This window comes from Suricata suricatta, chromosome 1, assembly GCF_006229205.1.
Source record: "Suricata suricatta isolate VVHF042 chromosome 1, meerkat_22Aug2017_6uvM2_HiC, whole genome shotgun sequence".
Lineage (NCBI taxonomy): Eukaryota > Metazoa > Chordata > Mammalia > Carnivora > Herpestidae > Suricata > Suricata suricatta.
The window spans coordinates 37,434,934-37,452,572 of record NC_043700.1 but is presented as its reverse complement, the minus strand read 5'-3'; the positions used below and the strand labels follow the sequence as shown (position 1 = coordinate 37,452,572).

Genomic DNA, 17,639 nt, shown 5'->3' with positions numbered 1-17,639 from the left:
CCAAAACAAAACCCCCAATATGGCACCATTTCCTCAGGAGGACTGGCCAGCTACCTAGTGGAAAGTTGGATTCTTTTACATTGGACCTGTTTTTCATAGATAAGGGAGTGATTTGTCTTCAGGGGAATTCATACTGTTAGAATTGGCCCCCATAACATTCTTCTCTTCCACCATTCATGCACTTATAGAACACCTTATTCACCATTGTACCCCAAACAATACCACTTCAGACCCAATAACTCATTTTATGACAAAAAAAATGTGGCAGAAGGAACAGGCTCAGTACATTCACTGGTCTTACTGGTCTTATTCTGTTCCCATCAGCCAGAAGTAGGTGGCCTGACAGAATGGTGGAATATGGTCTATTGGAGGCTTAATTAGGGTGTCTGCTAAACCACATCCTGCAAGGCTGAGAACTGTCCTATCGATGCAGAAAATGCTTTAAACCAAGCAAGGGTCGGGAAGAGAGTGACCCCCCCCCAAATACACCTAATAATCCACTAGTGGAATTTTTCCTAATTGTCCTCCTCAATCTTGTGCTCTGAGAATTTGCAAGTCATAATTCCGAATGAAGGAGGGTAACCACCAGGGAACACAGGGTCCACTGAATTGGAAGCAAGACTTCCAACCTGACCATTGGGTGTTCCTTGTACCACTGAACCAACAGGCCAAAAAGAAAGGGGCTACTTTATTAGTCAGATGATTGGTCCTAATTCCCAAGGGAAAATGGTTGCCACTACATAAACGATGCAAAAGGACTATGTCTAGAATCCAGAGGATGCATTGGGTATCTCATAGTGGTCCCATGTCCAGTAATAATTATTTTCTGAGGCTGGGTTACCTAGAAATGCCTGAGACAGGGACTTGGGAACATGTGACTTCCTGAGGGTGTGCTGTTCAAGAAAAGCCTATAAAGGAGGGAAGCAGAATAGGGAAGGGCAAAGAGCTGAATGTGGATGTGGTCTCAGACAAACTTGCTCTGAACACTAAATATTTCACAGATTTCCTCCCTTTGAGGCAAGGGCACTGCCTTTCATACCTTGTATCACTCCCTCCAGAATGGCCAACGTTGGAAGGAAGCTGATGGCCATTCTCTAGAGAAGGGAGCAGCTGAGCAGTTATTGGCCGATACAGCAGTAGGGGGTTGGGTGTGCCGCCTGGTGAAGGGGAATTGTGCAGAACGGGAAGCTGCAGCAATGAACCCAAAACATGTCCTCTTCTGGAAGGAACCAATAGAAATATATTGACACTGTAGATGTGAGAATAACCAAGAAGGCAGATTCTCTGAGGAAACCAAGGCTTCAGAGGATTCAGAGCATAAGCGAAGATTTTGACCTTGAACCAAAAGGACCCTCTATCTTCTGAAACGAGAGGGAATGAAATCTATGTAAAAAGAAAGGTTTTATGCAAATGTATAATCAAAGTGTAAAAATTCAAAATTCACTTAAATTTTATTGAAAGCCTACTTTTAATACATATCTGGCATATTGAGGGGCTGAGACAGGAATAGCATAAAAGACAGGTGCCTGATCTAGTGGAGCTTAATGTCTCATAAACCATCTGTTATAAAATAGTAGAAGGACAAAGGACAAGGAGGGGTAGGTCAGGGAAGGTTTCCCTGGGGAAGTGCTATCTGCAACACAAAGGATCAGTCCCTGAGGCTAGCTGTGGGGAGTGTTCTAAGCAGAGCATAGCCCATGGGAACACCTTAAGATGACAGAGAACACAGCACAAGGAAGAAGTGAAAGAAGTTTCGGGTTGGGGGTGGTAGCAAAGGTAAAGCGGAGCCTTGGCTGTCAGCCAGATATCAGAAATGTTGGAAACCACCAAATTGTTTTAAGAATACATATACCAGCAGATGTTTGGTCTTGAAAGGTAAAGAGGGCCTCGGTGTCCAAAACTGAAGAAGGTTAAGTAAGGCCTAATGGCCTCAATCTTCTCAGTTAAAGGCAAAATCATCTGTTCAAGGTGAAGAGAGTACATGGCTTGGGAAAATGACGAAGGCTTAAAACAGCTGGTGAAAGAATGGGAGGTGGAGTAGTTGAGAGCCCAAATTGATACTAAACGCTGGAATTTGGTACAGCATCAATTGGCATGTTTGTGTGTTATTCTCGGACAGAATTATCCACAGACACTTGGAAGGCCAGAAAGGAGTGGCAGGATATGTTCATTGTGCTGAAATGGGAAAATATGGAGCCAACAATTCCTTATCCAGCAAGGCTGTCATTCAAATAGAAGGAGAGATAAAGAGTTTCCCAGACAAAAACTAAAGGAGTTCATGACCACTAAACCAGCCCTGCAAGAAATTTTAAGGGGACCCTTTGAATGGAAAAAAAAGACAGACAGACAGACAGACACACACACACACACACACACACACACACACACACGACCCAAAGTAACAAAACTAGAAAGGACCAGAGAACACTACCAGAAACTCCAACTCTACAGGCAAGATAATGGCACTAAATTCGTATCTTTCCGTACTCACTCCAAATGTCAATGAACTTAATGTTCCAACAAAAAGACATAGGATATCAGAATGGATAAGAAAACAAGACCCATCTATCTGCTGCTTACCAGAGACTCATTTTAGACCTACAGACACATGAAGATTGAAAGGAAGGGGATGGAGAACGATCTACCATGCGAATGGTTGTCACGAGAAAGCTGGTATACCCATACTTCTATCAGACTAACTAGAATTTAAAATAAAGTCTGTACCAAGAGATGAGGAAGGTAATTATGTCATAATTAAGGGGTCTATCCACCAAGATCTAACAATTATAAACATTTATGCCCCAACATGATACCCCCATATATATAAATCAATTAATTACAAGCATAAAGAAACTCATTGATAATAATACCATAATAGAAGGGGACTTCAGAGGCGCCTGGGTGGCTCAGTCGGTTAAGCATCCAGCTTCGGCTCAGGTCATGATCTCACAGTTCGTGGGTTTGAGCCTCACGTCAGGCTCTGCGCTGACAGCTAGCTCAGAGCCTGGAGCCTGCTTCAGATTCTGTATCTCCCCTCTCTCTGACCCTCCCCTGCTCGCGCTGTCTCTCTCTCGCTCTCAAAAATAAAAATTGAATAAATAGTAGGGAACTTCAACACCCCACTTACAGCAATGGACAGACCATGTAAGCAGAAAATCAACAAGAAAACAATGGCTTTGAGTGACAAACTGAACCAGATGGACTTAACAGATACATTCAGAACATTTCATCCTAAAGCAGAAGAATACACACTCTTCTTGAGTGCGCATGGAACATTCTCCAAAACAGATCACATACTGGGTCACAAATCACCCTTCAATATGTACAAAAAGATAATACTGTGCTTATTTTCAGACCACAATGCTATGACACTTGAAATCAACCACAAGAAAAAATTTGGAAAGACCATGAATATTTAGACAGTAAAGAATATCCAATTAAAGAATGAATGGGTTAACCAAGAAATTAAAGAGGAAATTATAAGGTACATGGAAGCCAATGAAATGATAACACCACAGCCCAAAATCTCTGGGATGCAGCAAAGGGAGCCATAAGAGGGAAGTATATAGCAGTCCAGGCCTTCCTAAAGAAGGAAGAGAGATCTCAAATACACTACCTAACTTTACACCTAAAAGAGCGGGGAAAAAGAACAGCAAATAAAGCCCAAAACCAGTAGAAGAAAGGAAATAATAAAGATTAGAGCAGAAATCAATGATACCCAAAAAATTAAAATAAAATAAATTAAAACAGTAGAACAGATTAGTGACACCAGGAGCTCGTTCTTTGAAAGAATTTAAAAAATCGATAAACCTTAGCCAACTGATCAAAAAGAAAAAGGAAAGGACCCAAATAAATAAAATCATGAATGAAAGAGAGATCAGAACCAACACTGTAGAAATACAAACAATAATAAAAGAGTATTATGTGCAATTACATGCCAACAAATTGGGCAATCTGGAAGAAATGGACAAATTCCTAGAAACATATAAACTACCAAAATTGAAACAGGGAGAAATAGAAAATTTGAACAGACCCATAACCAGTAAAGAAATTGAATCAGTAGTCAAGTCTCCCAGCAAACATGAATCCAGGGCCAAATGGCTTTCCAGGGAAATTCCACCAAACATTTAAAGAAGAGTTAACACCTACTTTTTTGAAGCTGTTCCAAAAAATAGAAATGGAAGGAAAACTTCCAAACTCATTCTATAAGGATAGCATTACCTTGATTCCAAAACCAGACAAAGACTGCAGTGAAAAGGAGAACTACAGACCAATTTCCCTAATAAACATGGATGTAAAAATGTTCAACAAAATACTAGCCACTGGATCCAACAATACATTAAAAGAATTATTCACCATGATCAAGTGGGATTTATTTCCAAGAGGCATGACTGGTTCAATATCCACAAATCAATGTGACACATCACATTAATAAAAGAAAGGAGAAGAACCACATGATCCTCTCAATAGATGCTGAAAAAGCATTTGACAAAATACAGCATCCTTTCTTGACAAATATCCTTTAAAAAAAAGTAGGAATAGAAGGGGCACCTGGGTGGCTCAGTCAGTTAAGTGTCCGACTTCGGCTCAGGTCATGATCTCACAGTTCATGGGGTCAAGCCCCGCATTGGGCTCTGTGCTGACAGCTCAGAGCCTGAAGCCTGCTTCAGATTCTGTGTCTCCCTTTCTCTCTGACCCTCCCCTGCTTGTGCTGTCTCTCTCTCTCTCTCAAAAATAAATAAAACATTGACAATAAACTATTTATAAAAAAGTAAAATAAATAAAACATTAAAAAATAAAATAAAAGAAAGTAGGGATAGAAGAATCATACCTCAAGATCATAGAAGCCATATATGAAAGACTCACAGCTAATATGATTTTCAATGGGGAAAAACTGAAAGCTTTCCCCCTACAGTCAGGAACAAGACAGGAATGTCCACTCTCACCACTGTTATTCAACACAGTGTTGGAAATCCTGGCCTCAGCAATCACACAAACACAAAGAAATAAAAGGAATCCAAATTGACAAGGAGGAAGTCAAACTTCCACTCTTCACAGCTGACTGATACTCTATGTGGAAAATTCAAAAGATCCACCAAAAAACTGCTATAACTGATACATGAACTTAGCAAATTTGGAGAATATAAAATCAAGGTACAGAAATCTGTTGTATTTCTATACCCCAATAATGAAGCAACAGAAAGAGAAATGAAGGAATCAATCCCATTTACAATTGCATCAAAACCCTTAAAATAACTAGGAATAAACCTAACCAAAGAGGTGAAAAATCTATACACTGAAAACTATAGAAAGCTATGAAAGAAATTGAAGAAGACATTTAAAAAATAGAAAAACATTCCATGTTCATGGACTGGAAGAAAAAATATTGTTAAAATGTTGAGGGGCAGCTGGATGGCTGTGTCAGCTAAGCAGCTGACTTCGGCTCAGGTCGTGATCTCAGCTCATGAGTTTGAGCCCCACATTGGGCTCTCTGCTGTTGGCATGGAGCCCACTTAGGTTCCTGTCTCCCTCTCTCTTTTCCCCTCCCCAGCTTGTGCTTTCTCTCTGTCTCAAAATAAGTAAAAACATTTAAAAGAAATTACAAAAATGTTGATACTACCCAGGGGCACCTGGGTGGCTAAGTTGGTTAACCATATGACTCTTGGTTTCGGCTCAGGTCATGATCTCATAGCTCATGAGTTCAAGCCCCACGTGGGCTCTGTGCTGACAGTGTGGGACCTGCTTGGGGTCCTCCCTCTCCCTCTCTCTCTGCCCCTCCTCTGCTCCCTCTCTCTCAAAATAAATAAACTTCAAAAAAAATTTTATAATGTCAATACTACCCAAGGCAATCTACACATTTAAGGCAATCCCTATCAAAATAACACCAGCATTCTTCACATAGCTACAACAAACAATCCTAAAATTTGTGTGGAACCAAAAGACCCTGAATAGCCAAAGCCGTCTTGAAAAACTAAACCAAAGCTGGAGGCATCACAATTCTGGACTTCAAGCTGTATTACAAAGCTGTAATCATCAAGAGAGTATGGTACTGGCACAAAAACAGACACACAGATCAATGGAACAGAATTGAGATCCCAGAAATGGACACACAAACATATGAGCAACTAATCTTTGACAAAGCAGGAAAGAATATCCAATGGTAAAAAAGACAGTCTCTTCAGCAAATGGTGTTAGGAAAACTGGGCAGTGACATGCAGAAGAATGAACCTGGACCACTTTCTTACACCACACACAAAAATAAACTCAAAATGGATAAAAGACCTAAATGTAAGACAGGAAGCCATCAAAATTCTGAGGAGAAAACAAAATCCTAAAGGAGAAAACAAGCAACAACCTCTTTGATCTCGGCTTCAGCAACTTCTTGACATGTGTCTGGAGGCAAGGGAAACAAAAGCAAAAATGAACTATTATAAACTCATTAAGACAAAAGTTTCTGCACAGTGACAGAAACAGTCATCAAAACTAAAAGATAACCAACATAATGGGAGAAGACATTTGCAAATAACATATCAGATAAAGGGTTAGTATCCAAAATCTATGAAGAACTTATCAAACTCAACACCCATTAAACAAATAATCCAGTGAAGAAATAGGCAAAAGACATGAATAGACACTTTTCCAAAGAAGACATCCAGATGGCTAACAGACACATGAAAAGACACTCAACATCACTCATCATCAGGGAAATACAAATCAAAACCACAATGAGATACCACTTCACACCTTTCAGAATGGCTAACATTAACAACTCAGGCAGGAACAGATGTTGGCGAGGATGTGGAGAAAGAGAAACCCTTTTGCACTGCTAGTGGGAAGGCAAACCAGTGCAGCCACTCTGGAAAACAGTGTGGAGGTTCCTCAAAAATTAAACATAGAGCTACCCTACAACCTACCAATTGGATTACTAGGTACTTATCCAAAGGAGAGAGGAGTGCTGATTGGAAGGGGCACATGCACCCCAATGTTTATAGCAGCATTGTCAACAATAGCCAAAGTATGGAGAGAGACTAAATGTCCATTAACTAATGAATGGATAAAGATGTGGTACACACACGTGCAGGAATATTTCTCAGCAATGAAAAAGAATGAAATCTTGCCATTTACAACATGTGGGTGGAACTAGAGTATATTATGCTAAGAGAAATAAGTCAGAGAAAAGGCAAATAGCCTATGATTTCACTCATATGTGGAATTTAAGATATAAAAAAGGTGAACATAAAGGAAGGGAAGCAGAAATAATATAAAAATAGGGAGGGAGACAAACCATAAGAGACTTAAATACAAAGAACAAACTGAGGGTTGCTGGTGCAGCACTGGATCAGGGGAAGGTCTAAAGTGGTGAGGGGCATTAAGGGGAACACTTGTTGGGACATATAACTGGGCGTTATATGCAGGGGATGAATCACAAAAACTCTATTCCTGAAATTATCATTACACTATATGTTAACTAACTTGGATTTAAATTTAAAAATAAAATTTTAAAAATAAACAAATAGGAAAAAAACCCAAATCAGTCATTTTTGCCACTTGAAAATCCTTACAATAACACTTTATGGGAAAATCAATTAAATAATGAAAAAAAATTTAAGCTAGCAACCCATTTTTATCACCTGTACATTATAGGGTAAAAATGACACTGAGATATTTAAGTTCAAGTTTATATCTTCTTTCTACAAAGCCAAAAACATCTGTCACTGGGCAATCCTGGCCTCCAAAGCGATGGCACAATTAGGCTCTTGTTGTGCATAATCAGGGCACATTAAATAGCACCTTTGGAACCAGAATGCTTCCTAGAGCATTCAATCAATAGATTACAGAAGACTGATGTTAATGCAGTGACCCTTAGCTAAAGATATCATTGGGAATACTAACAAAACAAAATCAAACTTTAAAGATTTTGAGGAAAGGGGAAGATATTTAAAAGTACTCGTTTTAAGGGCACCTGGGTGGCTCAGTCAGTTGAGCTCTGACTTTCGCTCAGGTCAGGATCTCACAGTTCACGGTTCTAGCACCGCATCCGACTCTGTGCTGAGAGCTCAGAGCCTGGAGACTGCTTCTGATTCTGTGTCTCCCTCTCTCTCTGCCCCTCCCTTGCTCATGATCTGTCTCTCTCTGTCTCTCAAAAATAAATGTTAAAAAAAATTTTTAAGTGCTATTTTTAGAATGGTATCAGAAGCAAAATAGCAAAATAAAAGAGCCTGGACATTAATAGATTTGACGTATAGCAGTATAAAGCACTGGGGCTCATACTACTGCTTTGTGCCTGCCCTTTCTGGTGCTTATCTCTAAAGTTAGCATATTAACTCACCATTAAGTTTAAGATCATTTATTTGTCAATTATCACAATTAGTAAGATATATCAGACCTTACATATAAGCATGAGTAGTAGTGTATATATCCATATTTATTAAAAATATAATTTTCATGTATAGAAGTACATAGTAACTTCTATTTTTAAAACAAATCAACTTTGAATCCTTACCCTCTTGGCTTTAAATTGAATAGACTGAAGATACCAGTTGTAAACAGAACTTGGTAAAACGTTTTGCATATAGAATTTGGATTGAAAACTAATGAAACCACATTTCGGCACATTCTTCCTACTAGGCAGGAAAATGTTGCCTCTCCAGCTCTGAAATCGACCTCCCTTCACCAGAGCAGGGAGATTATTTTGCTTTCCTTCTCTCAAATGGAAAATAAATCTGGAGTTTTGGTGAAAATGACAGTGATTTGGTGGAAAAAGATAATTAAAATGGACTATTTTTCTGTAGGTCACAAGCCCACATCATTGTAAAACTTCTGCTGAGAGAATAATCTTTGTTGCTCCCACCTCAGCAGCAAAGCATTTTCCAAGTGCTAATTACTGCCAACAGCTCTATGCTTGTTGCAGAAATCAGCAAATAAAGGCATAACAATATAATGTGGACAGACTCTTAAAAGAGAAAATGCACCATAGCGAACTCTAGGCATTACCATGCCCCTCTGACCTTGGACACTAGTCTGCCCTCAGACTTTTTCTCGTAAACCTAAGGCCCAGCAACGAGCCAGGGACAGGTTCAACTTCGCCCTGGCACAGAGCGCCCCGCGCGCTCTTTCCCGCCGCCTCCCCGCCGCCTCCTAGGCCGCCCTCTGCCTGTTCCTCTCAAACTTCTTCCCAGCCAGCTCCAGGTACGAGACTTCGAGGACCCCCAGATACTGCCCATCCGCGGGTCTCCGGGATGGGTCTTCTCCGGAACGGAAGAAGCCGGCGCCGTATCTCAGCAACTACAGGCTCTAGCGCATGCTCCCTAGCTTAACAAGAGTCACGCCAGAGCCCGCAAGCGTGGAGATCCACTTCTCCACATTTTGGAGGTGACCTGGAAAAGTCGGTACCAAAACACTTAGATCCTCAAAGAAAGAAGGGGCTGAACGGTCAATGAGAGCGGACCGAAGGACGGTACTCGCAAAACCCGGAAAATCCTTCCGGATGCGCCAACTCCGACATGCGCAGAAGCCTCCCCCGCGGCGGCAGCGGCGGGCAGGCGGCGGCGGCTGCGTCTCCGGAGCCGGAAGGTACGGCCTGAGCGGCCGGCGGCCTGACGCCTCCTGGGTCATGTCGGCCCAGGGGGACTGTGAGTTCCTGGTGCAGCGAGCCCGGGAGCTGGTGCAGCAGGACCTGTGGGCAGCCAAAGCTTGGCTGATCACAGCCCGCAGCCTCTACCCCGCCGACTTTAACATCCAGGTGAGGTCAGGCCTGTGCACGCGGCCGTGTCCGGGGAGGTGTGAGCGCTTCGCGGCACCGGGGCTGCCCTGGCCGCGAGCTGCTCCCGCCTCGGGTGCCGGCCGCCTCCCGTGCGGCCTGCCGCGCTCCCTGTCGTCTCACTTCTCTCCACCTCCCCCCGCCCCGCTCTTCGACGCCCTTCCCACGCCTTCCCCCCGGTGAGGCCAGCACCTGGAGACACCTGGGAACCCCGCTCCAGGTCGGAGTGGCTGGAGGCGTGGGGGTGTTGTGCTACTCGGTGGCCCAAACGGCACCACCTCGGCCCTGGGATAGGCCCTTCGTTCCCTCGTTCATCATTATGGCAGCCATTTATTTAGTGGCTGCTACTTTTGAGACATTATTCCCCAATCTTGGGGGCCGAAGGGTTGTAAGCGAGCCCAAGGGTCGCACTCCTAAGCCCGTGGCCCTGCGTCATCAAGTGATGCTTTACTATCAGGCCCTCCGAGTTGGGGGTGCGCAGTGAAGGCCAGCCAGCGCTGCGCGCGGTGAGCCAGGTCCGGCCCAGGTCCGGCCCGGGTGGAGGTTGTGACATTTGGGTCTGGTCTGTGTTGCAGTATGAGATGTACACCATTGAACGGAACGCGGAGAGGACAGCCACCGCCGGGAGACTGCTTTACGACATGTGAGTAGGGATTTCAGGCTTGCACTGCCCTGAATCTCTCACGTAGGTTTTGTTTGTGTGTGAAGTGGGAGTTGGGGGAAGATCTTCAAGTTCATCTACGTCTCTGGTATCTAAAGCTTCCTTAGTCGTGAGTCTAGGCCTTCGGTTAACTGTGGACATGCTTTCTGCGGAGAAGTCTTAGTTTTATTTATGTTAAAACCTTTCTCTCCATGATTTATTTTATTTTGGAAATAATACATGCTCTTTGCAGAAGTTCAGACAATACTGAAGCATAGAGAATGACAAGTACCTACAATTCAACGAGTCAAATTTTGGGTTTTTGTGTATACATACATGCATACACTATACAGAAGACATAAGTATTTGCGGGGAAGGGTTACAAAAGTGGGACCATACTACTTATGCTGCAGCTTGCTTTCTTCGCCCATTGAAATGGAGGGACACTGTCTCGGGATGTAGAGCTCTTCTTTTTCATATTTGCATAAGGTTTCATAACATTGGTGGGCACTTAGATAGTTTCCAGCTATTTGAGATTATATTGAGTGTCAGTAAGCAATTTTGTACCCATATTGTGGTGTTTTTCTATAGAGTAGATTCTTAAACATTGATTTCAGTCAAAGGTACATTATATGTTGATACACTACCAAATCACTCTCCAAAAAATACTATTCCAAATTACATTTCTGCTAACGGTGTATAAGAGTGCCCATTTTCCCACACATTTGTCAACATTGGATATTATCAGTCTTTCTGCGTTTTTAAAAATTTTGTGTTCATTGTATTACTAATAAGACTGTCTTTTCAAGTGTTCTCTGACTGCATTCTTTCTGTGATTTGCCTTTGTCCACTTTGGGGTAGTTTTTTAAGCTTTTTTTTGTTTGTTTTTCTTGTTGATGTTTAGGAATACTGTATATATTATGGTCATTTGTCTTCTCACTTATAAAAACTCTAAAGACTTGTGATTAACTTCATTTTCCTTAATTAGTTTTTATTTTTATATCTTTATTTTGGTTTGGTTTGTTACATCTACATATTCACTTGGAATAAAGAAAAATATGTTTTTCTCCATACACTAATGTTCTTTTTTTGGAATATTATATAGAATCTGACAATTTAATGCATTCATTTTAAAAATAGGTTTGTGAATTTCCCAGATCAGCCGGTGGTGTGGAGAGAAATCAGCATTATTACATCAGCATTAAGGAATGATTCACAGGATAAACAAACCCAATTTTTAAGAAGTAAGAATGGAGTGATAACGTAATGGGTATATAAATTACCATTTCTGGACTACAAAGTTATGTATGGTAGCTCACATTTGTAGCATTGGTACCCAAATGTATGTTTTGCTCTTGACAACTGAAATCTGTACAAATGGTGTCACTTGGTCCCTTGAGCATTTGCTTAGAAACCTATAAGCTCCAGGGAATTAAATATATTTTTTTAACAGGTTTAACAGTGATCAGAAAGCATATATAGATTAAGCATATCTCCACAAAATGGGAGAGAAACTTTTAGTGATTTATGACCTTTCTGGTTAACCCTTGCCTTGTGTTGCTTGCTATAGACAATGAAAGATTTCAAATTCTGGATAAAAAAGAAAGTAGGTAGTTTAGGTCATTTCATCCTTAACAAGTGCATCTTCTTTATCTCAACCAACAGCAAGCACTACCGTGACCCTTCACATAAGCCATTCTTGTCTCCTGGACCCAATAAAGCCTCCAAAGGTTTTTGGGTCATTCAGCAAACATCTGTGTCCAATACCATCTGACCCCAAGCCTTCTAGGTTATAGGTGAAACTCAGTTATTCTAAATATAGCATGAAAATGCCTTACTTCTACTTTAACTTTGGAGTTTTCTTTCTGACAGAAATTTTTTAAAGAAAAATGTGTTATGTGCAGGTTTATTTGAAACTCTCCCTGGTCGAGTCCAGTGCGAAATGTTACTAAAGGTAACAGAACAATGCTTCAACACATTGGAACGATCAGAAATGTTGCTTCTACTTTTGAGACGCTTCCCTGAAACAGTGGTACAGCATGGGGTATGGTTTCTTCCTTTCCTTTTTCTTAAGAGAAAATAAAACCAGTGAACACATTCATCAGTTAAAAGCAATAGGTTAAAAGCAATAGTGTGTATTATTCTAAAGCAGAAATTCTGAAGAGCACTAGATAAGACTGAATTTAAGGAATCTTTCTTTGTCAGTAAAGCTTAAAGGATGTCACTGTTATCAAACTTTATGAATTTTCAATGGAAGTTGTCCTGTCAGTGTCAGGAAACAGCCAGCCAGCTTTGACAGTGCTATTTATTGCAATTTGTAAAGTACAGTAAAAAAAATTTTTTTAATCCTACTCCATCTTAGTCAACAACATGTTTGAATTTAAATGAGAGCCATAGTCTGTAGTCTTATCAGGCATGTTTTTCATGTGCTTTTCCGTGGTTCCTTTTATCTGTCATAATTATTGAGTGCTATTGGCAGACCATGATAAGTGTTCGGTATCTCCTGTACTTCCCAGAGCCCTTGAGATAGATAGTATCCCACTTCACAGATAAGGAAACCGAATCTTAAATATGTTAGTAACTTCCATAGCCAGTAAGTGGAAGAGTCAGAATTCAAATCACTCACTAACTCTGTTAATTCAAACTCTGTTGTTTATTCTTTCTCATGCCATTTTTCAAGCTTTGACCCCAGCTAATCTCCCTATACTAGTTGCCTAGGGCTGCTAAAACAAAGTTATCAGAAAACTGAGTGGCTTAAGAAACAGAAATTTATCCTTTCATAGTTCTGGAAGCTGAAGGTTCAAAAGCAAGGTGTGGGCAGGGCCCTGCTCCCTCTAAAGGCTCTAGGGAAGAACCCTTCCTACTCTTCCTAGCTTCCAGTGATTACCAGCAATCTTTGCCATTTCATGGCTTGCAGCTACATCATTCCAGTATCTGCCTCTGTTGTCACATGGCCTTTTTCCCTCTGTGTCTGTTCCTGTGTCTTTACATGACCTTGTAAAGATTGTAGTCTCTGGATTTATGGCTTGCCAAAACCGAGTATGCTTTCATATTAACTAATTGCATCTACAAAGACCTTATTTTTTTTATAGGATAAAATATATATAAGGTCACATTCTGAGTGGAGATGGACTTGAATTTTGGGAGGATGCTATGCAACCTAATACATTCTTGATCATTACTCAACTTTTAACTGTTTGTGTTATATTATCTTTTACTTTGTTCTACCCCTACATCAAGCATCCAAACTGATCCCAAGGAGATAACACAGACACCTTGGTGGGTTTTGATAAGCCAACTTTCTGCTGTGCTAGGTAATACATAGTAGAAAGTAATGGAAAGGTGGCCTTAAAAGTCATACAGTTGTGGGTCATCTGGGTGGCTCATTCCATTAGGCATCTGACTCTTGATTTTGGCTGGGGTCGTGATCTCGTGGTTCTTGTGGGCTCTGCGCTGACAGTGTAGAGCCTGCTTGGGACTCTCGCTCTGGCCCTCCCCTGCTCACGCTGTTTCTTTTTCTCAGTCAAAAATTAAAATTAAAAAAAAAAAAATCAAACAGCTATGTCTAACCTCGCCTAGACTGTATGACTGGCTACTCCTGACAACTCTTGAGAGTGGTAAGATTTCTCGACATAATACATCTTTTCTTTATGTCTTTATTTTATTCTGAGAGACAGAGAGTGAGCAGAGAAGGGGCAGAAAGAGAGGAAGACAGAGAATCCAAAGCAGGCTCCAGGCTCTGAGCTAGCTGTCAGCACATAGCCCGATGCGGGTCTCAAACCCACGGACTATGAGATCATGACCTGAGCCGAAGTTGGAAGCAAAGTCGGACACTTAACCGACAGCCACCCAGGCACCCCAACATAATACATCTTGATGTAGAGAACAGTTTGTATGTTTTGTAGAAAATCTTGGGTGTCTGGGTGGCTCAGTCGGTTAAGCGTCCAACTTCAGCTCAGGTCATGATCTCGCAGTTTGTGGGTTCGAGCCCGGCATCAGGCTCTGTGCTGACAGCTCGGAGCCTGGAGCCTGCTTCGGATTCTGTGTCTCTCCTTCAGTCTGCCCCTCCCCTGCTCATGCTCTGTGTCTCCATAATAAATAAACGTTAAAATTAAAACAAAAAAAAAAGAAGGAAAATCTGTATTATTCTAACTAGTTCCAATGCTTCCTTTAAGTTTCTGTAAACATTTTGTTTGCATTTTAATTTTACTCGTATAGAGGAGCATAACCAAGACAAAGTAGTCGTTGGCCAGGTAAATTTGGGGTTTCCTTCTGGGTTGTGTTGTTGATGTGTCTTTTTGTTTTTCTAGTCTTTCAAATGAGAATATTTGTTTCCTGGGGAAGTTTGCATATACAAACTGTATGGTAAATTTAAAAAACCATTTGTTTTTGTAGTTCTGACATCTTAAACTGTGACATATTTAAATGACTAGTTGTATTTTGAAACAGGTTGGCCTCGGGGAAGCACTGTTAGAAGCTGAAACTATTGAAGAACAAGACTCTCCTGTTAACTGCTTTAGAAAATTATTTGGTAAGAAAAATAGTATTTTGTAGTATTCTCTGGTGAGTAGAATATGCTGGAGTAAGTATCATTTCAGGGATAAAGGCATTTGTGGAATTTAAATCCTGGTTTACTTTTTTAGTCCAAAAAGCACTTTAAACCACTTCTAAACTTTTATTATGTAACATTTGCTATCTCCAAAAAATACGCACAGCCATATGTGCAAGTGTGAAGCATAATAACAAACATCTCAGTTGTCACCCAGTGCGAGAACCAGGCTGTTACACATAATGTTTCCTCGCTCTCTCCAGCCGCCAGTGCCCCTGTGCACTGTAAATTTTAAATAGATGTGTCATAAGGGGTTCGTTCCCCTATATATTTTAGATAATTAAATTAGGTGAGCTCTAAAATTTTGTTTTTCTCAGAATTGTAGAATAGACAGAAAGCTTAATTGTTTTTTCTTATTTTTCCCCTTCAACAGTTTGTGATGTCCTTCCTCTGATAATTAACAACCATGATGTTCGATTGCCTGCCAATTTATTATATAAGTACTTGAACAAAGCAGCTGAATTTTATATCAATTATGTCACTAGGTCTACTCAAATAGAGAGTCAGCACCAAGGTAAGTGAAAATACCCTGCAGTTTTATTTACTCAGACTTTAGTAAATTGCAAACTCAAAAAATCCTTCATCATTCTGATTATTCTCTGGATACACACCAGACTGATAGTGTTTCTAAAAGATGGTTCCTAGAAAAAAAATACTACAGGTAAGAAATGAGATTTTCTGGAATGAGTTTTACTCTTTGGCTGAAAACAGTCAACTTGCTGGACCATGATGTGAGTGCACTGAGCTTCATACATGTACCACAGCTCAAAACTCATTTTCTGCTATACCAGTGGCCAGTAGGGGAGTCTTTAAACAAAGCACATAATGTGTTAGGATTCTGAGCCCTTGTCTTTTGAACAGGGATTCTAACTTTTTCTTTCTCTGTCAAGTACCACATATAGAGTAAGTTAATTGTAGGCCATTCTTTTCTCATTTCTAGGCACCCAAGAATCATCTGATTTAATGTCACCTAGCAAACGGAGCTCTCAGAAGTACATAATAGAAGGGCTGACTGAAAAATCGTCCCAGATTGTGGACCCTTGGGAGAGGTTGTTTAAGATTTTAAATGTTGTTGGAATGAGATGTGAATGGCAAATGGATAAAGGAAGACGGTAAAACATTGTTCATTTTTAGAATTGCTTAGCAAGTCTTCTGATACCATATTCTCAAGATCTTTAAAAATAAAATCACAGGGGCGACTGGGTGGCTCAGTCGGTTGGTTAAGTGTCCAGCTTCGCCTCAGGTCATGATCTCACGGTTTGTGGGTTTGAGCCCCGTGTCAGGCTCTGTGCTGACAGCTAGCTCAGAGCCTGGAGCCTGCTTTGAATTCTGTATCTCCCTCTCTCTCTCTGACCCTCCCCTGCTCGCATTGTCTCCCTCTGTCTCTCAAAAATAAATAAAATACTTTTTAAAAAATTATTAAAAAAAAACCAAAATCACATTCTTTAAAAGCATATAATGCATAGGTATACTTTTGTTTGGGCAGATTCTGTAACCTTGGTGTTTATGCAGAAGAGGATGGTTTTTCATTTTATTAAAAGATTCGCAATGAAACTATGAACTCTTAAGAAGATGTTGAGCTTGAAGCATTCCTTGGTATTCAGAGGAAAGAGTAGCTATTTTGTCGGTCCGTGTCCTGCAACGGTCTGATCACTGTTCTAATTCAAAGGGGAGTTTCACATGCCTCCAGCCGCATTTGGAAAATGTAATGCTTCTGCTGGAGCTTTTCTCTAGACCTTTAGCTGTCAGGCCCAGAGTAATTAATTTTTGTCATCCTTCATCTTTCAGAAGCTATGGTGATATTTTGCATAGAATGAAGGATCTCTGCAGATACATGAACAACTTTGATAATGAAGCTCATGCAAAATATAAAAACCAAGTGGTTTATTCCACTATGTTGGTCTTCTTTAAGAATGCCTTCCAGTATGTCAACAGCATACAACCATCTCTGTTCCAAGGTTGGTTTAAGAATTTTAGAGTCTCCCCAAATACTGGCTTTGGCTAGGATGAAGAAAGAAGATGAAAATGTTTACCTTAACATTGTTCTTGGATTCAGATAACTGCAGGGTAACGCCAGGGCTTTCTTTTAGTCGTTGGTAGTTTTTATGTAACAATATTTTCATTTACAATTCCTATGTTAATAGATGTAATGGTACTGTGAAACTAAATACAGATATTCAGTGCCTCTGTTTCAAAAAGGAGCAGATGTAGCAAAGTATTGAAATAGATTTCTCAAAGACTTTGTAGTAGACAAAGATTCTTTAAGTAATATATTTGCATATAAATTCTAAAAAATGTGAAAAATAGAAAAATAAGAACATGAAATCACCTACCCATCCAGTATAACAGCCCTCATTTTTGTGTATTGCCTTATGGAGACTTTCACCTATTTAGATATTGTTTGGAATTTGTAGTTATAATGTATTATACACATAGTACATTCTTAGTGTTTTTTGCTAATTTTATGATTCATGATTGCTATAAAAATTTTGTAGATGAGTAACAACAAATACGAAGAAGGAACTTTGATTAGTAATCTGTCATTGAGAGACATCCTTTTTTAATAGTTTGGTGTATATCTATACAGTCTTTTTTCTTAATCTTGTACACTTGTTTGTCTACCTAACTGG

At 40.4% G+C, this 17,639-nt stretch overlaps 1 protein-coding gene across 5 annotated transcripts in view; it reads left to right on the top strand.

Annotated features, from left to right (window-relative positions):
• The first annotated feature begins 9,504 nt into the window (after nucleotides 1–9,504).
• The window catches only part of INTS10 (integrator complex subunit 10), a 32,430-nt gene continuing 24,295 nt past the window's right edge, over nucleotides 9,505–17,639 (top strand). For 2 of the 5 annotated variants that reach the window (XM_029936802.1, XM_029936791.1), the window contains exons 1-8: nucleotides 9,505–9,742; nucleotides 10,336–10,403; nucleotides 11,541–11,644; nucleotides 12,305–12,444; nucleotides 14,850–14,931; nucleotides 15,383–15,523; nucleotides 15,950–16,121; nucleotides 16,798–16,967. In XM_029936802.1, coding sequence (XP_029792662.1) covers nucleotides 9,614–9,742; nucleotides 10,336–10,403; nucleotides 11,541–11,644; nucleotides 12,305–12,444; nucleotides 14,850–14,931; nucleotides 15,383–15,523; nucleotides 15,950–16,121; nucleotides 16,798–16,967 — 1,006 coding nt within the window. In that variant the 5' untranslated portion in view covers nucleotides 9,505–9,613. The remainder of the gene's footprint in view (nucleotides 9,743–10,335; nucleotides 10,404–11,540; nucleotides 11,645–12,304; nucleotides 12,445–14,849; nucleotides 14,932–15,382; nucleotides 15,524–15,949; nucleotides 16,122–16,797; nucleotides 16,968–17,639) is intronic. The other 3 variants (XM_029936798.1, XM_029936810.1, XM_029936814.1) reach the window with 3 other exon arrangements.